The sequence below is a fragment of the Orcinus orca genome, chromosome 8, assembly GCF_937001465.1.
Source record: "Orcinus orca chromosome 8, mOrcOrc1.1, whole genome shotgun sequence".
Classification (NCBI taxonomy): Eukaryota; Metazoa; Chordata; class Mammalia; order Artiodactyla; family Delphinidae; genus Orcinus; species Orcinus orca.
Genome location: NC_064566.1, coordinates 44,074,484 through 44,089,940, shown reverse-complemented (window position 1 = coordinate 44,089,940; position 15,457 = coordinate 44,074,484). Strand labels below are relative to the sequence as shown.

Here is a 15,457-nt window from a genome sequence, read left to right as displayed (position 1 = left end):
CCTACTCATAAGGGACCAAAATAACTCCCACTAATCAAGAAATGGTTTATTGCCCAGGAAGTTTAATAACGATTTAGTACGATTCTCTCTAGTAAAAAAGCAAAACCATCCCTCAGTTTTCTGTCACTAGTAAGGGATCTTTTTCAAAAAAGACTTTAAATAGATAAGTACTAAAAAAAAATGTAGTGTGTACCATCCCAATATGAAACTACATCTATTTCTGAGTTGTAAAGAATGTATATTAAAATTATATCATGCAACAAAATGCACATTTTGTAGGGGGGAAAGAAAGAAAAGATTAAATTGAATCTTCCTGACAACTGGCTTAAATCACACCTTCCTGCCTGCAATTGAAATTATAAGTCACATTGCTTTGTGTTAAATCAAATTCACCCCAGCAGGAAGACAGGCTGCTGCAGCTCCAGTTCTACTGGGAGGTGGGTGGAGATGGAGGAAAACATTTCTCTCCTCTAGGAGGCTCTTCTTCCACCAGAGATTTGGGGAAATGAGACTCTCTGGCCAGGTAACTGGACACCTTGCGTAACTCTCCCACCAGCCAAGGTTTCTACAAATAGTGCATTCCTGACATCGTCCCCTGCCCACTGCAATGCCAAGTGGCTTTTACAAAACAAATATTTCTCTACAAATGAGTGCAGGTCCCCAGGCCAGCAGGCTTAGAATTTCAGAGCAATAGTCAAATCAAACTGAGGCACTCCAGATGTCTCAGCCGAGAAGCTGTCACCAGCGTGAGGCTGGGCTTCCCTCTAACCTCACTTCTGACCATCTCAGGCTCGTCTTAACCGGAGAAGTCCTTACACACACACCCTGTCTAAATGAACTGAAACAGGGTTCAAGGCTGACAGTCTAGGTGTTACAACCAGAAAATATATTCCTGACCGTATTTTCTATGCCAGCTCCAAGAGGGAAATGTGGTGGGAAAGAAGGAAAGAGGGAAAGCAGGAAGACTGAAGAAAAGAACGTGTTCCCCGCCCCCATGCCCACCATGTGATAGGCAGGGTGAGGTGCTGTCCTGTACCTCATTTAATCAGCACCTCATTTAATTTAATTTCACCTCATTTAATCAGCACAACAATCCTACAGGGTTTAAGGGGCAGTCGTCCTCATTTCTGTGGTTAGGGAAACTGAGCACAGGGAAGTGAAGAGACTTGCCCAAGGTCACCCAACCTGTAAACGGCAGCACTGATTCCAACCACTCCACATTTTTTTTCGTACTTCGCCATGCTCAACAAGACTCAGGTCTCTCACTTTCAGGCAACTGTTGGTTTTACTTACTGCCTGAACATGCTCTCACCTAATCTTCCCTACTCCACTCCTCTAAATCCTCCTCATTCTTCAAAGATGTGTCATAAGTCCCAGTTCCTCGGTGAAGTCTGTTCTACCGGCGCACTCTCCCAGAATTCAACGTTAACCCTCATAACATTAGTTAGTTTGCGAAAGATCCTCAACTGTTTCTTGTGTTGTCTTCCTAGCCTGATGATGAGCTTTTCAAAGCAAATGACTCTGTCCTACATATTTTGTCATTTCCTGACACAGCTGGCACAGTGTCAAGTCCACAAGAGGTGCTTGGAAGCAGCCACAGAACAGCCTGGATTGGTGCCTTTAAAAGCTGGGCTCCTCTGCTCGTCCCTTCCAGGGGCTCCCCTTTTCTCCCAGAGCATTTCTCCCACAGTGGCCCCCAAGGGCTGTACAACCTGCTCCCCACCTGGCCCCTCTCTGGCCTCACCCCCCACCCCTTTCTCCCACAGTCACTCTGCCCTGGCCACACTGTTCCCAATACACATACACCAGGTACATTCCTGCCTCAGGGCCTCTGCACGGGTCCTTTCCTCCACGTGCAACTCTTCCCCTAGACAGCGCTCACACCTAATTTTCTTCAAGTCTTTCCTTATCAGAGAGCACCTGACTACCTCATTTAATTGCAAATCTTTCATGTTTTTGTCTTTGTTCCACTGACATACCCCCAGCACTTACCAGGTACTCAATAAATGCTAATTGGATGAAGGAAGGGAAGAATCTGAGCATGTGACCAACAGAAGGTAGGAGTACCTCCCAGGTCACTGTCAAACTCCAAGCCACAAGAGAGGGGAACAGGAACTTGAAAGCAGGTCTGCAGTTTCTCCAAACCATCCCAAGCCTCTACCCCAGGCCCCAGTAAACAATGCCAGACTTGGGATCCATCTCCAACATCTGCCCACAGAACTAGCGGCCCAACAGTATATACACTTGAGCCCAGATATTCCACTTTCTCGATTAAATGGGAATTCCTGGCACACCTGGACATGTCTGCTGTTTCCTCTGTGTGCACCTCTCCCCCCTATGGCCCCCAACTCAACCGCATGCCCTGAGCCTGGAAGACCCCACCCCAGTGAAGCTTTGTTCTGAATGAGTGGAGGAGGTGGTCTTGTTCACACTAAGTCTTCTGGAAACTGATACTGCTGGCTGCGAAAAGCCAGGCCTGGAGGCTCTCTCAGCCTTCCACAGCGCTCCGCCCTATCAGCTCCTGGCATGAGCGACCTCCTGCATCTCCAGGGAAGGACACTGACAAAACAGTCGCTTGGTAACCCACCTCAGGGCCCTGCTACTCTCATGAATCCTTCTTCCAGTCTCAGCTACAACCTTTCTGCTAAGAGAAAGGGATGATCCTGTTTTCTCTTAATTAGCATCACTGGAGCAGGAAAAACAAGAGGGTCCCTAGCCCCTCACTAAGGGGCTTGAGAAAGGTAACTTACTACCTGTATCATGTTAATTACAGTCACTGAGACTTGATTTCCTCATCTGTAAAATGGGGGTAATGACATCATCCCCCAGGGTTGCTTACAAAGTTAAAATGAAGTATCACATGTGAAGTATTTAGCACATAATAGGTGCTCAACAAATATTAATTCTCTTTCCCTTCCAGTCTCTCCTCCAGATAAGTTCAGCCCTATTTCTACAACCCTTCCTCCCTCGTTCTTTTTTCTAAGTTTTGAATCATTGATAAAATTCTCTTTCATCATTTTCCACTGGATTCCCCTTCTAATATAAATCCTCAGCTTCTAATAAGTTTTTTTTTAAAGCCTGACCCAATTATAGACTTGGAGAGTCTACGTCATAATTCCTGCATGTTATACTTTCCTCCATATACTCTTTTAGAAAACAAAGCAAATCAGAGGATCAGTTTATTATTAAACTGAGATTTAGAAATGGAAGAAACTAAAATGTTAAAAGACTCTTCTGCAAGCCCCGCGAACTTAGAGGCAGGTCTAAAGCCTCACCCACACCCCTCCCATTCCTCCGTGGCTCCTTCTCTTGCATCAGAGAAATATGATGATGACTAATTAGACAAAGTCTGTCATACTCGTCGAGATCCTCTGAGGCAGGAACCACATAAACACAAGCATCATAACTCCAGTAAAGAGAAACCAGAAAACCCCTCTGCTCTGGGACCCTACCCATCCGGAGCTAAATAAATCTGAAACAGAAGATCAAAAAGGATCTTCCACATGGATAACAGAAAATGTCACCAGCATAAACAGGAAGAGAGATTAGTTCAATAAAGGAATACAGTCACATCTGTGGGTCTCAAGTAAGATTTTTGCTTACTTTTAACTTCCCAGCATATAACTCACAAGGTTATTAATGCGGACTCCTACTGTTTTGGGCAAATAAACAGCTGCTGATGCTTTGTGCCCAAACCACTTTATTAGAGCTTCCCTTTACAGCAATTGTTTTTTTCCTTTCCAAATCCTGAGAGGCTCAGACAGCTGAAAGAAACAGGGAGGACTAAGGCAGAACGAATAACAGGGAGGCATCCTGTGTGGGCAGGGAAAACAGGGCAGGGGCTGCTGGGACCCTCACCGTCCTCTTTACGGCTCTTGGACAAAGTCACTGTTCAAGAGCAGAGAACAGAAGACACAGATGTGGTGCAATCAGAAGGGCTGTTTTTGCCACGATGCCAGGAGTTACCCTTCAACAGAATTTACCAATGTGAGATGAGGATGACCAACCATCCAGGTTTGCCCAGGGTTGAGGGGCCTCCTTGGACCCAAGAATTTCAGTTTTAAAAGAGTGAAAGTCCTGAGCAAACAGGACAAGTTGGTCACCCCAGGAGCCACATGACTGTGCCAGTGCACAGGAAAGCACTCAGCACTGGGCCTGGCATATTGTAAGTGCCCGAAAGTCACGTGTGGAATCTGAATGAGCTCTGGCCTGCAGCTCACACAGTCTGCTTTTCCTATGAGGCCAAGTTCCCCGGGGCGGGGGGGCACATCATCCAAGAGAAAGAGCTTTCCAGAGCCTCCTTGCTGGTACCTCACTGCCCCTTCCAAACAAGGCCTTCTCCCTCTGGCACCCCAACCCCAAGGTTCCTCACTTACACAAGGACAGACCCAGCCGCCTGCCTGGATCCCTGTTCCCTCAGTCTCCCGCTTGAACACAATCGTTGATAAAATGATCTCCCAGCCCCTTCTCTGTGAGACTGTCATCTTCTTTTCACTTCTGGGGAGAGCACAGATGCTGAAGACAGTTTCCCTTCTTAGCTCAATCACCTATCAGCTTTGTGACCTAGGGCAAACTAAATCGCTACGTCTCAGTGTTCTCACCTCTAAAACTCTCCCTCACCATGCGGTGAAGATAAAAAGCAATCATGCGTGGACCGCACCTAGCCCAGTCCCTGACACACAAGAATAGTTCTCTTCCTCCGTTCCTTCTGATACAATCCAGCTTCAATTCGTTACATACCTGTTGCTCTTAAAATAAATCAAGGGTTTGGCTAAGATTCTCATTTGGCATTTCTGTAGCTTTAAATCTCTCCTTAGCTTTCTAACTCCTATAATCATTGGCCCAAGCAATTTTGTACTGTCCTCCTAAGTCCTCATATGCCACTAGCATGGCGCTTATAAGCGCAAGTTTCAAACCCTGTCCTGCCCAGGTCCCTGAATTGCCTTCCCTCTCCTCCAGGATCTCAGCTGCCTTTCACTCTAAGTCCCCAGGGGCCACAGATGGGTGTGCAAGTCAGACCAGTGAAGCTAAACAAGGTACCAGAGCTTAAGATGTGCTCCACTTAAGGTGCTCCACTCAGAATCTTAAACTCTGGACACTGGTGGAATGAACCCATTCATGCCAAAGAGTTAGCCTAAGCCTCCTCTTCAGGCATCATTTTCCATTGTTCTCATCTGTCCTGAGGAGATGGGTGCTGATGCCACTTCTCTGGATCTCTCCAAACACCATTTTTGTCTTATAAAGGACAGTGAGAACAAACATAGCCCAACAAGGTATGTCTGCCAGCTCCAGTATCATTTTAGCAATGCCATCATAGAGGAAGTCTGTCACTATCTCACTGGGGCTGGACACTTAAGGCTTTCCACTGGCATCGTTAAGGGCAGCTTCATCTCCCCAAAGCAAACCTTCACAAAACTGAAACTGAATGTTGGGCAGTGAAAGAGAACTACATCTCAGAAATGCATACCCACTGACTGGGAGGGTCTGTCCTAGCAACATATTTTAATCTATAATTGTGTAGCCAGAAAAAACTACCAAAGCATTAGTGTTCATATAATCAGGAATCCTCTTGCTTAAAGCTCCAGTTGGCTGCATTCAGCTGGGTCCATAAAGAGTACATAGACCCACACAGAAGATTCCAGAACAGCAGCTGTTCCCAGTTGCTGTCACAACATATTGGATGTTGGAACATTTGTGCGGTAATTTGTTATTAACAATAATTTAAGCACCAAAGCGTATGAATGATTAAGGTTAACTATAAATTGAAGGAATTTCAAGGTTATCAGATTCTCTTGCATATTAATATGCTTTTTTAAGTGGGAGAAAAAGGGATGGAGTGCGAATGAACACAACATGTTAGGACACGCATCATCCTGGCCCTGCCCTGGGGCGTGTGCCCTGCATGTGAAGGCATGTGTGTGAGGAGGGGGGAAATATTGAAAATGCCTGTGCTCAAGCATTGCATTGTGGAATGGCACTAACTCTGACCCCGAAGGCAAAGTGAGATTTGATAACATGACAACTGTAGGCACAATGGAATAATCAAATCTCTGCAGAATTCAAGACGCTCCAGCCCTAGGGAGACTTTCAAGGCCAGCATAAAAAGTGCAACCCACCATTCATAGAATCTAGACCATCAACCAGCAGACCTAACCCACTCTGGCCCTTGCTTTCTACCACAGTGCCCGTCCCACATTTATAGACTTCTGCCCCTCCAACTTCATGCATTATCCTCTCTCTCCCAAAATTCCACCTTGGTGCCTCCTGACTACATTCATCACTCATATTCAGCTTGGTGTTTCCCCAAAGGACTTTCTGTGCAATATCACCTCCATCTGGACTGCCCTCCTACATGCTTCTCACAGGGCAGCCTATCTGTCCTAGTCTCCAGAATTGAACCCAAGCAATGAAAAATAAAGAGACCCCCAAGCCCCAAATCAAAGCAGTAGCCCATTCAGCTTTCCAAGTTAAGTCAGAAATCCTATAGGATGGTAATGAAGATGTTCCAGTAACCCTGTATGTGTCTCTGGATCCCATGAGCATCTTTGCAAAAACACAGACCAGCCAAACCCAAGTAACTGAAGCTGAACTTCAAGGCCCTCACAAACCAGAAAACCAGACTGTGGCTCTCCGGCATTTCGTTCTGAATTCTCCTTGAGATTCTATATCAACCTACTTATCAAGGGCAAATAACAGTTTATGTCAAGTGAGTGGGAAAGGATGTGGAATTCATTTATTTTACAGCCTACACACTTCTGGATAAAAATGAAAATTCTTTGGCCACGCGAGAAAGTTGTATTCTTTGGCAAGGCTTTTCTATTCCATGTAGATGTGGTCCTGGGCTATTAATAAAGATCATAGGGCTCAATCTCTAAATTTCGCTATTGAACTCTCTCAAAATATCAATCTCTGTTACTAATATAATTTTACATGCCACAGTTCATTCTGAAGGACAAATAGGTTTACTCTTTAAATGACACCCTTTCCTCAAATAATCTCCAAGCATTTAGCAAACATCATATCCTCTTCTTTACAACCCTGCCAAGTCAGGAATCAGATGAGAAGGACACCAGCCAATTCTTAGTGACATCCAAAAGCCATAGGGGACAGAAAAAAAAAAAAAATCTCCCAACATCCAGGCCTTGGATATTTTCTGATTTTTAGGAAACATATATGCGTTTGTACTCTTGGTGAGGCAACCTACTGTCACTGGCCTGATGTACATTAATATGCACATAACATGCCTAATAAAATTTTAGGAAACAAAAGCAGTTAATAATCCATTTCTCCCATTGTTGGAATGATCTTGACTAAATGAAGTAAGATAATGGATTTAGAAATTAGTCATATAATGTAATACACTATTAATCATGGTATTCAGAAGGGTAAATAGATGTTACAAGAACACCACCCAGGAATTCAATTTCCTTTTAGATTTGTTTACTCTCTTGAATTCTTTATGCTACCATCATCCCTCACAAAAATCTAACACTCTGATGTTTCCTTTCTCCCCAAACAATGATTTGCAACCCTTTCTTTAAAAAGAAAGCATAGCCCTTTTAAAAATGAAATATTTTACAGAATTCCAAATATAAGACAGATGAAACAGGAACAACATTGGTTGCATGGAGGGGAGAGAATGGGTACCGGCGGGGTCCAAGAGACCTCACTTGACCCTTTTATTTGTTTTTTTATTTTTTAATTTTATTTATTTATTTATTTATTTATTTATTTTTGGCTGCGTTGGGTCTTCGTTGCTGCGCGTGGGCTTTCTCTAGTTGCGGCTAGCAGGGGCTACTCTTCGTTGCGGTGCACGGGCTTCTCACTGTGGTGGCTTCTCTTGTTGCGGAGCACAGGCTCCAGGTGCACAGGCTTCAGTACTTGTGGCACGCGGGCTCAGTAGTTGTGGCTCATGGGCTCTAGAGCGCAGGCTCAGTAGTTGTGGTGCACAGACTTAGTTGCTCCGCGGCATGTGGGATCTTCCCAGACCAGGGCTCGAACCTGTGTCCCCTGCATCGGCAGGTTGAGTCTTAACCACTGTGCTACCAGGAAAGCCCAACCCTTTTATTTCTTAAGTCCCAGGACAAATCTTCCAGAAGCTTGGGGCTCCTGGGGACAGAGTTTGAAAATAACTACCCTAAGGTATATGTGTAAAGCAAAAATTATGTATATAAAATAGAACACAGGCATAATATATATTTCATTCATTAATTAATGATATCTAGAAATAAAACATATATATAAAACACACAAATCACAAACACTGATATCCCAAGAGGAAAAACTGGCAAAGGACACCAATACGAGGTTAAAACAAATATAGGGCTGGGGGGAAGATACTAAGTTCTACAGTAATCAAAGAAGTACAAAGCAAAAGAACAGAACATTTGACAGTGGTTACATCTGCCCAGAAAAAGTTGAAGGACAGCACCCAATGCTGGCCAGTCTCCATGAAAAAGGTACAATAATACATTGCTATTGGCTGTATAGAAAGACTTTCCTCTTGAAAAACAAACTTTCACAAAAATGTTCATATTCTTTGAATCAGCAGTAATCCCACTTCTGGAAATACATCATTAAAATCGTTCAGAAGAAGAACACGGTGAAGTGAAGATGTTTATTTCTGCGTTAATTATAATAGAAAAGCAAATGTTAAGTAACAGGCAAGTGGTTAAATCGATAATGGTATATTGATGGTGCAATATTATGCAGTCACTAAAAATACAGTAAAACTTCTCTTTAAATATCCTCCACTTAATCGCCTCTCCACATGAAGCATGCTTTCATTCTCTCCATGAAAAACAAAACAAAACCAGGATGCCTGTGTCCCTCTGTGTCAGCTTCTCTCTCCCACCCCATTCACGTCTCCTGCTAACAACTGAGTAATACTCCTACCAAGAGTCCACTGGGTTTGTTTCCAAATGTGTTTAGACTCTTGGTACTTATCATTGTAACAGCATAATTTAATTACATATTATATAAACCAATGGAATATCATTGCTAAAAAGATGAGAGTTGTTCCTAAGAAAATTAATTTAAAGCCTTGGAAAGACTTATAAAGTCAGTCACATAACTAGCAGTCAAATTACTCGTGAACAAAATCACTGCAAAAGACCAGACAAAAGTCATAAAAATTTAGGCTACTACACTGCTTCATAAGCATTTTCAAGTTCTCAGTGAATGTTAAAGAAAACAGAACTAGAAGTCAGACTTTGTAAACAGCACCTTATGGGAGTGGTTCATTCAAGGAAGATGATCAGAAAGGCAATAGGCAGACCCAGCCCAAAGACAAAGCCTTGGCCTTACATCAAAAGGCTGACAAATAAATGCATATTTTGAATAATATTAAAACAAAATATTTAATGTATGTATGTAATATTTTATTTTATTCTCCTCTTTAACCAGTTTCTCAATAAACTAACTTAAATCCCAACTGTGTTGAATAAGAGGGATTCTATCGTCCTTTAAAAACGAGTTCACTACAACAGGGGCCCGGAGTGCCTTGATTCACCACTGTATTCACCACTGTATCCAATTCACCACTGTATCCTCCCCAGTGTGTTGCCTGGCACATACTAGGTCTCCAATAAATAAGGATTAAATCGATAAACTATGTAGCAAATATGGAAAAACTGCTTCTAACAAAAAGCAAACTGAGGAAAGCAGAATATTAAATTACATGTAAACCACGACTACACCTTCGTTTTTAAATACGGAGGCAGGTGGACAACACTAGAAGGCAATGCTCAAAATACAAAACAGTTGTTTTAGGTTAGAATGAATTAGAGGCAATTTTATACATGTTAAAATATTTTCTTCAGTATTGGCACATTCTTTTACAGATTCAAAAAGATACTCATCAAAAAAAAGAGGGGCTTCCCTGGTGGCACAGTGGTTGAGAATCTGCCTGCCAATGCCAGGGACACGGGTTCGAGCCCTGGTCTGGGAAGATCCCACACGCCGCGGAGCAACTAGGCCCGTGAGCCACAACTACTGAGCCTGCGCGTCTGGAGCTTGTGCTCCGCAACAAGAGAGGCCGCGACGGTGAGAGGCCCGCGCACCGCGATGAAGAGTGGCACCCGCTCGCCGCAACTAGAGAAAGCCCACGCACAGAAACGAAGACCCAACACAGCCAAAAATAAATAAATAAATAAATAAAATTAAAAAAAAAAAAATGACGTTGTTTTGGTTTCTACTGGACTTCCACAATAAGAAGTGAACCCACATTTCCATTTCTTAAGCTCTGCAACATTTCAGCCTCCTTCGGCACTTTCTACTTAACCCACTGCACCACCTGCAGCAATCCCACCTTTCTCCTCCTAAGACCACACGTGTACTAACACTTATTTTGTGTTTGCAATCTATCAGGATGCTCTTTTTAAAATCTGGAGTTATCCACCCTCTCATTTACCATCTATCTGGTTAAAAAAAAAAAAATTATCAAAGCTGCAATTTCCATTCCCAAGAGATACCCAAACACCATCTAATTAAATCATTCAATCAGAAAACAAATTAAAATGAACTACCACTGCAACCCCCAAGAGGAAAATAAACTTTTCAGTCATGACCGGAATGTAGCTCTAGGGTGACGCTCCAAAGCCTCCTCTAATTGCAAGTCCTATGGAGCATCCAGCAGAACATTCTGTGACATTTGCAGCTTCCGAGACAACTTTCCTTCCAAAGCAAAGAGGAGCCAGTGCGAGGCTCCAAAGCAAAACAGTCATTTGAGAATGGAAATGCTTTTATTATCGACTAACCAGTGTGCACTGGGGACCCTCACTGTGTACCCATTCATTCATCCACTCGTCCATCCAACACGTACTCTCTGAGGAATGTGCCAGGAACTGTCCTGGGTGTTCCACGAACACTTTTTAAGTGAATGTAACCTCTGCCTTTTGGCATGAAACAAAACAAAACCCAGAGATTCCTGAGTTTAACTATGGAAGAGTCTCCAAGTGGAAAGGCTATGACTCCATCATCCCTCAGCCACCCTCTGAAGTCTCTAAGTCTGACACCCACCCCCACCGTCAAGTGACTCCAGGAGAGCACTGCTGCCCCTGGGACCCTCTGGCCCTCTTAAGAGACAGTGTAGTATGTGGTTAAGAACACAGATCCTGAAGCAGCATTAGCTGGGTTTAAATCCCTGCACCTTAGGCAAATCATATAACCTCTCCATCTGTAAAACGGAGCTAATATACCTACCTCGCAGGGCGAGAAGGATTAAATAATTCGTTATACATAAAGCACTTAAAATAATGCAGCTGCTATATAATTTTTAGCTATTATTATCACCCCTATTCCCCCTCAGCTCAGCAGAGTAAACCGGATGGCTCAAAATGCTCTACTAACTAGAGGAAACTTGACAGTGGAATACACACAATCAGCCCCTACCATCAAGGACGAGCCTTTGATCTATTCCTTTCCCACCCTCTGCCTTCAGAGGGCTGCACTTGGCCAGTCCCAAACATAGTAGGCTCCTTACTTAAGGAGGTAAATCCCTAAATTTAAATTCCCCAAATACTAGCTCAGGGATGGCTCCAGCACCACCAGGGGAGCTGTCCCTAGTCATGGCTACGCCATCATGGCACAACCAGCCAAGCACCCTCTGCCCTCCCCCTGCTTCACGGCTAGTCTTTCCCAAATCACTGACCCTTCCCCAAGCCGCTAGGGGTTGTGGCTTCTGCCTTTCCGCCTGAGAAGCTGGTCATTTCTGAATATCTACGGGACTCATAACACAGTCATTGCACATACACAAGAGAACTGGAGCAACACATGTTTTAAGAATCCTGCTTCCTCTTATTTTCCCGTCTCTCTCAATTTTTTCAGGTATATATTTGAAAGTTCCGAACAAGGCACAGCTATAAGATTTCTTGGGAGCAAAAGCACAAGGCCTCCTTTCAACTTCCACATTGCACTCATTTTCATGTACAGCCTTATAAATCATGTGACACGGTCCACATTCTACATGATAGGGGGGCACTCTGGGATGAGCTCATGGGTTAATAATGTCTCCTCACTGCTTCCCAAAGTAGTACCTTGCTCACCTCCTCCCTGACCAGATCAGAAAGCACAAGAGAATCATTTTCCAGGAACATAAACACACACACACACACACACACACACACACACACACACAGAATCTGTGAATGAAAATCTCTTAAAATCTGTGGGCAAACTGGAAATGTCAAAGTAAGGTATGGCCTGTGTCTCCCTGGGAACATTCTGAATCACCCTGGAGCAAACACTGTACTCCTATTGCTGACTAATTGTCAATCTGGACCCATGGGATGGAAAAGGACAAGAAACACAGCAACAGGCACCATCAGATAGATAAATTGGTCTGCCACGCAAGCCCAGTGGCAGGCTGAGAGGCAGAGGCAGGTGTGAAGGAGAGCTGTGAACGGTGTCCTTTTCTGGGGAAGTGTCAGCCATGAACCTGACTTGAAGTCGTCAGTCAGGAAGCACCATGGATACGTATACCTCTCCTGCACTCACCTGAACCTCCCCCTGGGAAGGAACTATTCTGTACACATGGGGAAACAAACCAAATGTAGAGAGAGCAGCTGTCCCCACGACGGCAGGGGCAGCAGATGCAAGGGTTGGATCCTGACACCCATGTGTCAACAAAAGAGAGTGCTCCTGGGGGAGAAATATTCAACCAGATGACGGAGCCAAGGTCTGCCGGGTGCTGAAACCAGAGCCTAGCAGGCCTGCGAGGTTTACAGGTGAACTAGGCTCAGCTGGCCCTGCCCTGCCCTTAAAAAGCGGACATGCCTGATAGAAAACAGGTGGAGCAGAGGCGAAGAAACGAGAAATGTGAACGTGAGACACGGGCATGTGTGTGCACACACGGCCGGCAGGGCCCAGAACTCTCTATCCGCTGCCTCTGACAGCTCATCGAACAGGGTCGCCTGGGAAGAGCGCTCCGTACCCCATCCTCCCCTCGGTCCCAGCCCTGGCCTCGAGCGCAGTCACCCGGCTCAGCCTTAGACTCCAGACCTACCCCGCGCGGGTCTGTCTGCTCTGCCCCAGCCGCTCCCTGGGCCTGAAAGTGGAGCTACCGGAGGGAATGGCCTTCACGGCAGCCCGGGGCGGGTTCTCTCGGTCCTGGCCGGAGGCACCACCGCAGTGAAGAGAGCTCCAAGCTCCCATGCTTTTTCCCCGCGCCAACACCTGCTCCTGGAGAGGGTCTTGGACCCGCGGGTAATGGTGGGAGTGGGGACCGCTGAGGTTCAGACAGCCCTCCTAGCCACAGAGCCCCCTGCACTTCCAACAGCCTACAGGCCGCTCACGGCGTGGCTGGAGCTGCGCAGTCTTCCTAGCTCCGGCTCGTCCCGCAGCCTGTGGGTCCTAAATGGCAACGGCTGGGGCCGCTCGGGCATCTCGCCGTAGGCCCTACAGCGGCCAGATGAGCTCGATTGCCCGCGCGCGCTCCCTTGTACACCCACCAACATTCACACGTACGCACACCTTAAACTGGACCTGTGTTCAACCCCTCGAGCAACCAGCCGGTAGCCACACGCACACTGGGACTCGTGCGCAGCGCGCCACCACGCCGCCAGCGAGCTGCACACACCCGCTCGTGGAGCCCCGCGCACACACGTGTGCCCTGGAGAAGCGCGCAGGGCCGCAGACACTGAGGGTCCCGCTCTCAGGCAAGAGCGTACACGCAGCCCCCCAAGCGCCTGCGGACTCAGAGCCCCGCAGTCGCTCGAGAGATGCCTACCAGCCCCAGCGCACCCCGCACCGCTCTGGGCACTCCCTGGCCCCGTGGGCGGCCCAAGTTTCCCGGGGTGTCCGTACCTTGGATATGCTGCTTGATGACATTCTCCAGATGGTCCAGCCGTTCAATAATCTTCAAGGTGTCCCCTTTGTCCTCCTCCAGCTTCTTGTCGGGTGCCGGCTCCTGTCCCCGCACATACACGCTGACGATGTAGTTGGTGACCCAACCCACGTAGAGCAGACAAATGATGTTGGTCATGCCGCTCAGGATCACGCAAGTGGACACCAAAGTTTTGGTCTTTCTGGTGCACACCATTCTGGGCTCCCTCCTCCATATAGAGCTCCCGGGGGCCCCTCCTCTTTGCGCACCCCGGACTCCCCTGTGCTGTGCTCACACCCCCTAGCACGCCTCCGGCCGCCGGGCGCCCGAGCACCTAAGTCCCGACGTTCTCCAAAGCCCGGACCGCTGGCGGTGGAGCCGCGGTGCCCAAGTTTGGAGCTTCCGCCGCTGGTCGCCCGGAGAGAGAGCTTGACAAAGGAAATGAGATGGATTTTTTCTTCCAAATTAAAAATCTCCGAGCCCTTCTCGGAGCAGTCGCGGGTGGTCTGCAGCCGCGCGCCCTGATACGCACGTCTGGGAAACTTTGCCTCAGCCTGTGTCCGCGGCCGCGCCGCTTCCCATCGCCGGGCGCCGACTGCCTTGGCGGTCCGACCGGCCCGCTCTGCTAGAAGGATAGCGGCGGCCGCAGCGGCGGCACGGAGAGCCGCGGACACAGCGGCCCGGCCCCCTCCGAGCGACAAGCGCCGCCACCAATCGCGCTCCGGCTCGGGAGAGGGGCCGGGGCTGGGCGGTCGCAGACCAAGTGGGAGGGCGCGGGGGGCGGAGTCCGGCCCCCCGGCCCCACCTGCTGGCCGCCCTTGGCCCCCGCCCTCCAGGGACGCTCCACAGCCTCCGCCCGCGCCCGCGCAGGCTGCCCTGGACCAGAGGCTCCCGGGGAGGGCGCGCCGCCAGTCCCAGCCTTAGATCGGCAGATTCCACCTCTAGGGGGATTCCACCTCTTGCTCTTGCGCAGGAACCTCCAGTCTTCCGGAGGTCGCTCGGTTCAGCGCTCCTCACTCCACCCGGCCGCGGGGCTTCTCGCGCTGATCCCACCGGCCGGCTCCTCGGCCCTTTTTCTGGTTGCCAGGACGCAGAGAGGCCAGGGAAGCGTGGGCCGGATCGCCTGTCCTGTCTTGCCCTTGATCAGGCCCCGTGGGCGTCCACTTCTTCTTTGGCCTCACTTCGACCTCCACCCTGTCAGCCGGCTTCCTGGATATCTCCAGACTCGGCAGCTGTCAAAGGAGCCAGCCCTGTTAGGACTCTCTTAAAATATTCTGGACCACCACCACTACCATCCCCCTCAAAGATTTTGGCCCCTGGCTAGATTTTTTAAAGTCTGTGAGGCTCCCAGGACAAACTGTGTCTTGTAACCCCGGTTGTCATTTATGTGGGACCAGGCTCATCCCAATATGTATAGAGATCCTGCACAGAAATATCCCTGGGGGTTTAAGCCCTCTGTGAACTGTTAAGTCCCTGTACGTGCTGTTTGTGATTGATGTTAGGGAGGAGAGAACTGTGCCTGACAGTAGAGGGGCATGGCTGGACTCCAGTGACTGACACTACTTTGTTTGTTATTAGAGCAAATATTTATTCCTGGTATCCCCTTCTGCTGAACACTCACTTCTTCTCAGAACC

The 15,457-nt window shown here is 47.4% G+C and overlaps 1 protein-coding gene across 4 annotated transcripts in view; it reads right to left on the bottom strand.

Moving 5' to 3' along the window:
* The window catches only part of GALNT18 (polypeptide N-acetylgalactosaminyltransferase 18), a 354,448-nt gene extending 340,341 nt beyond the window's left edge, over window positions 1-14,107 (bottom strand). For 2 of the 4 annotated variants that reach the window (XM_049713591.1, XM_033404508.2), the window contains exon 1: window positions 13,804-14,107. In XM_049713591.1, coding sequence (XP_049569548.1) covers window positions 13,804-14,038 — 235 coding nt within the window. In that variant the 5' untranslated portion in view covers window positions 14,039-14,107. The remainder of the gene's footprint in view (window positions 1-13,803) is intronic. The other 2 variants (XM_004279183.3, XM_033404509.2) reach the window with 2 other exon arrangements.
* Window positions 14,108-15,457: the final 1,350 nt, after the last annotated feature.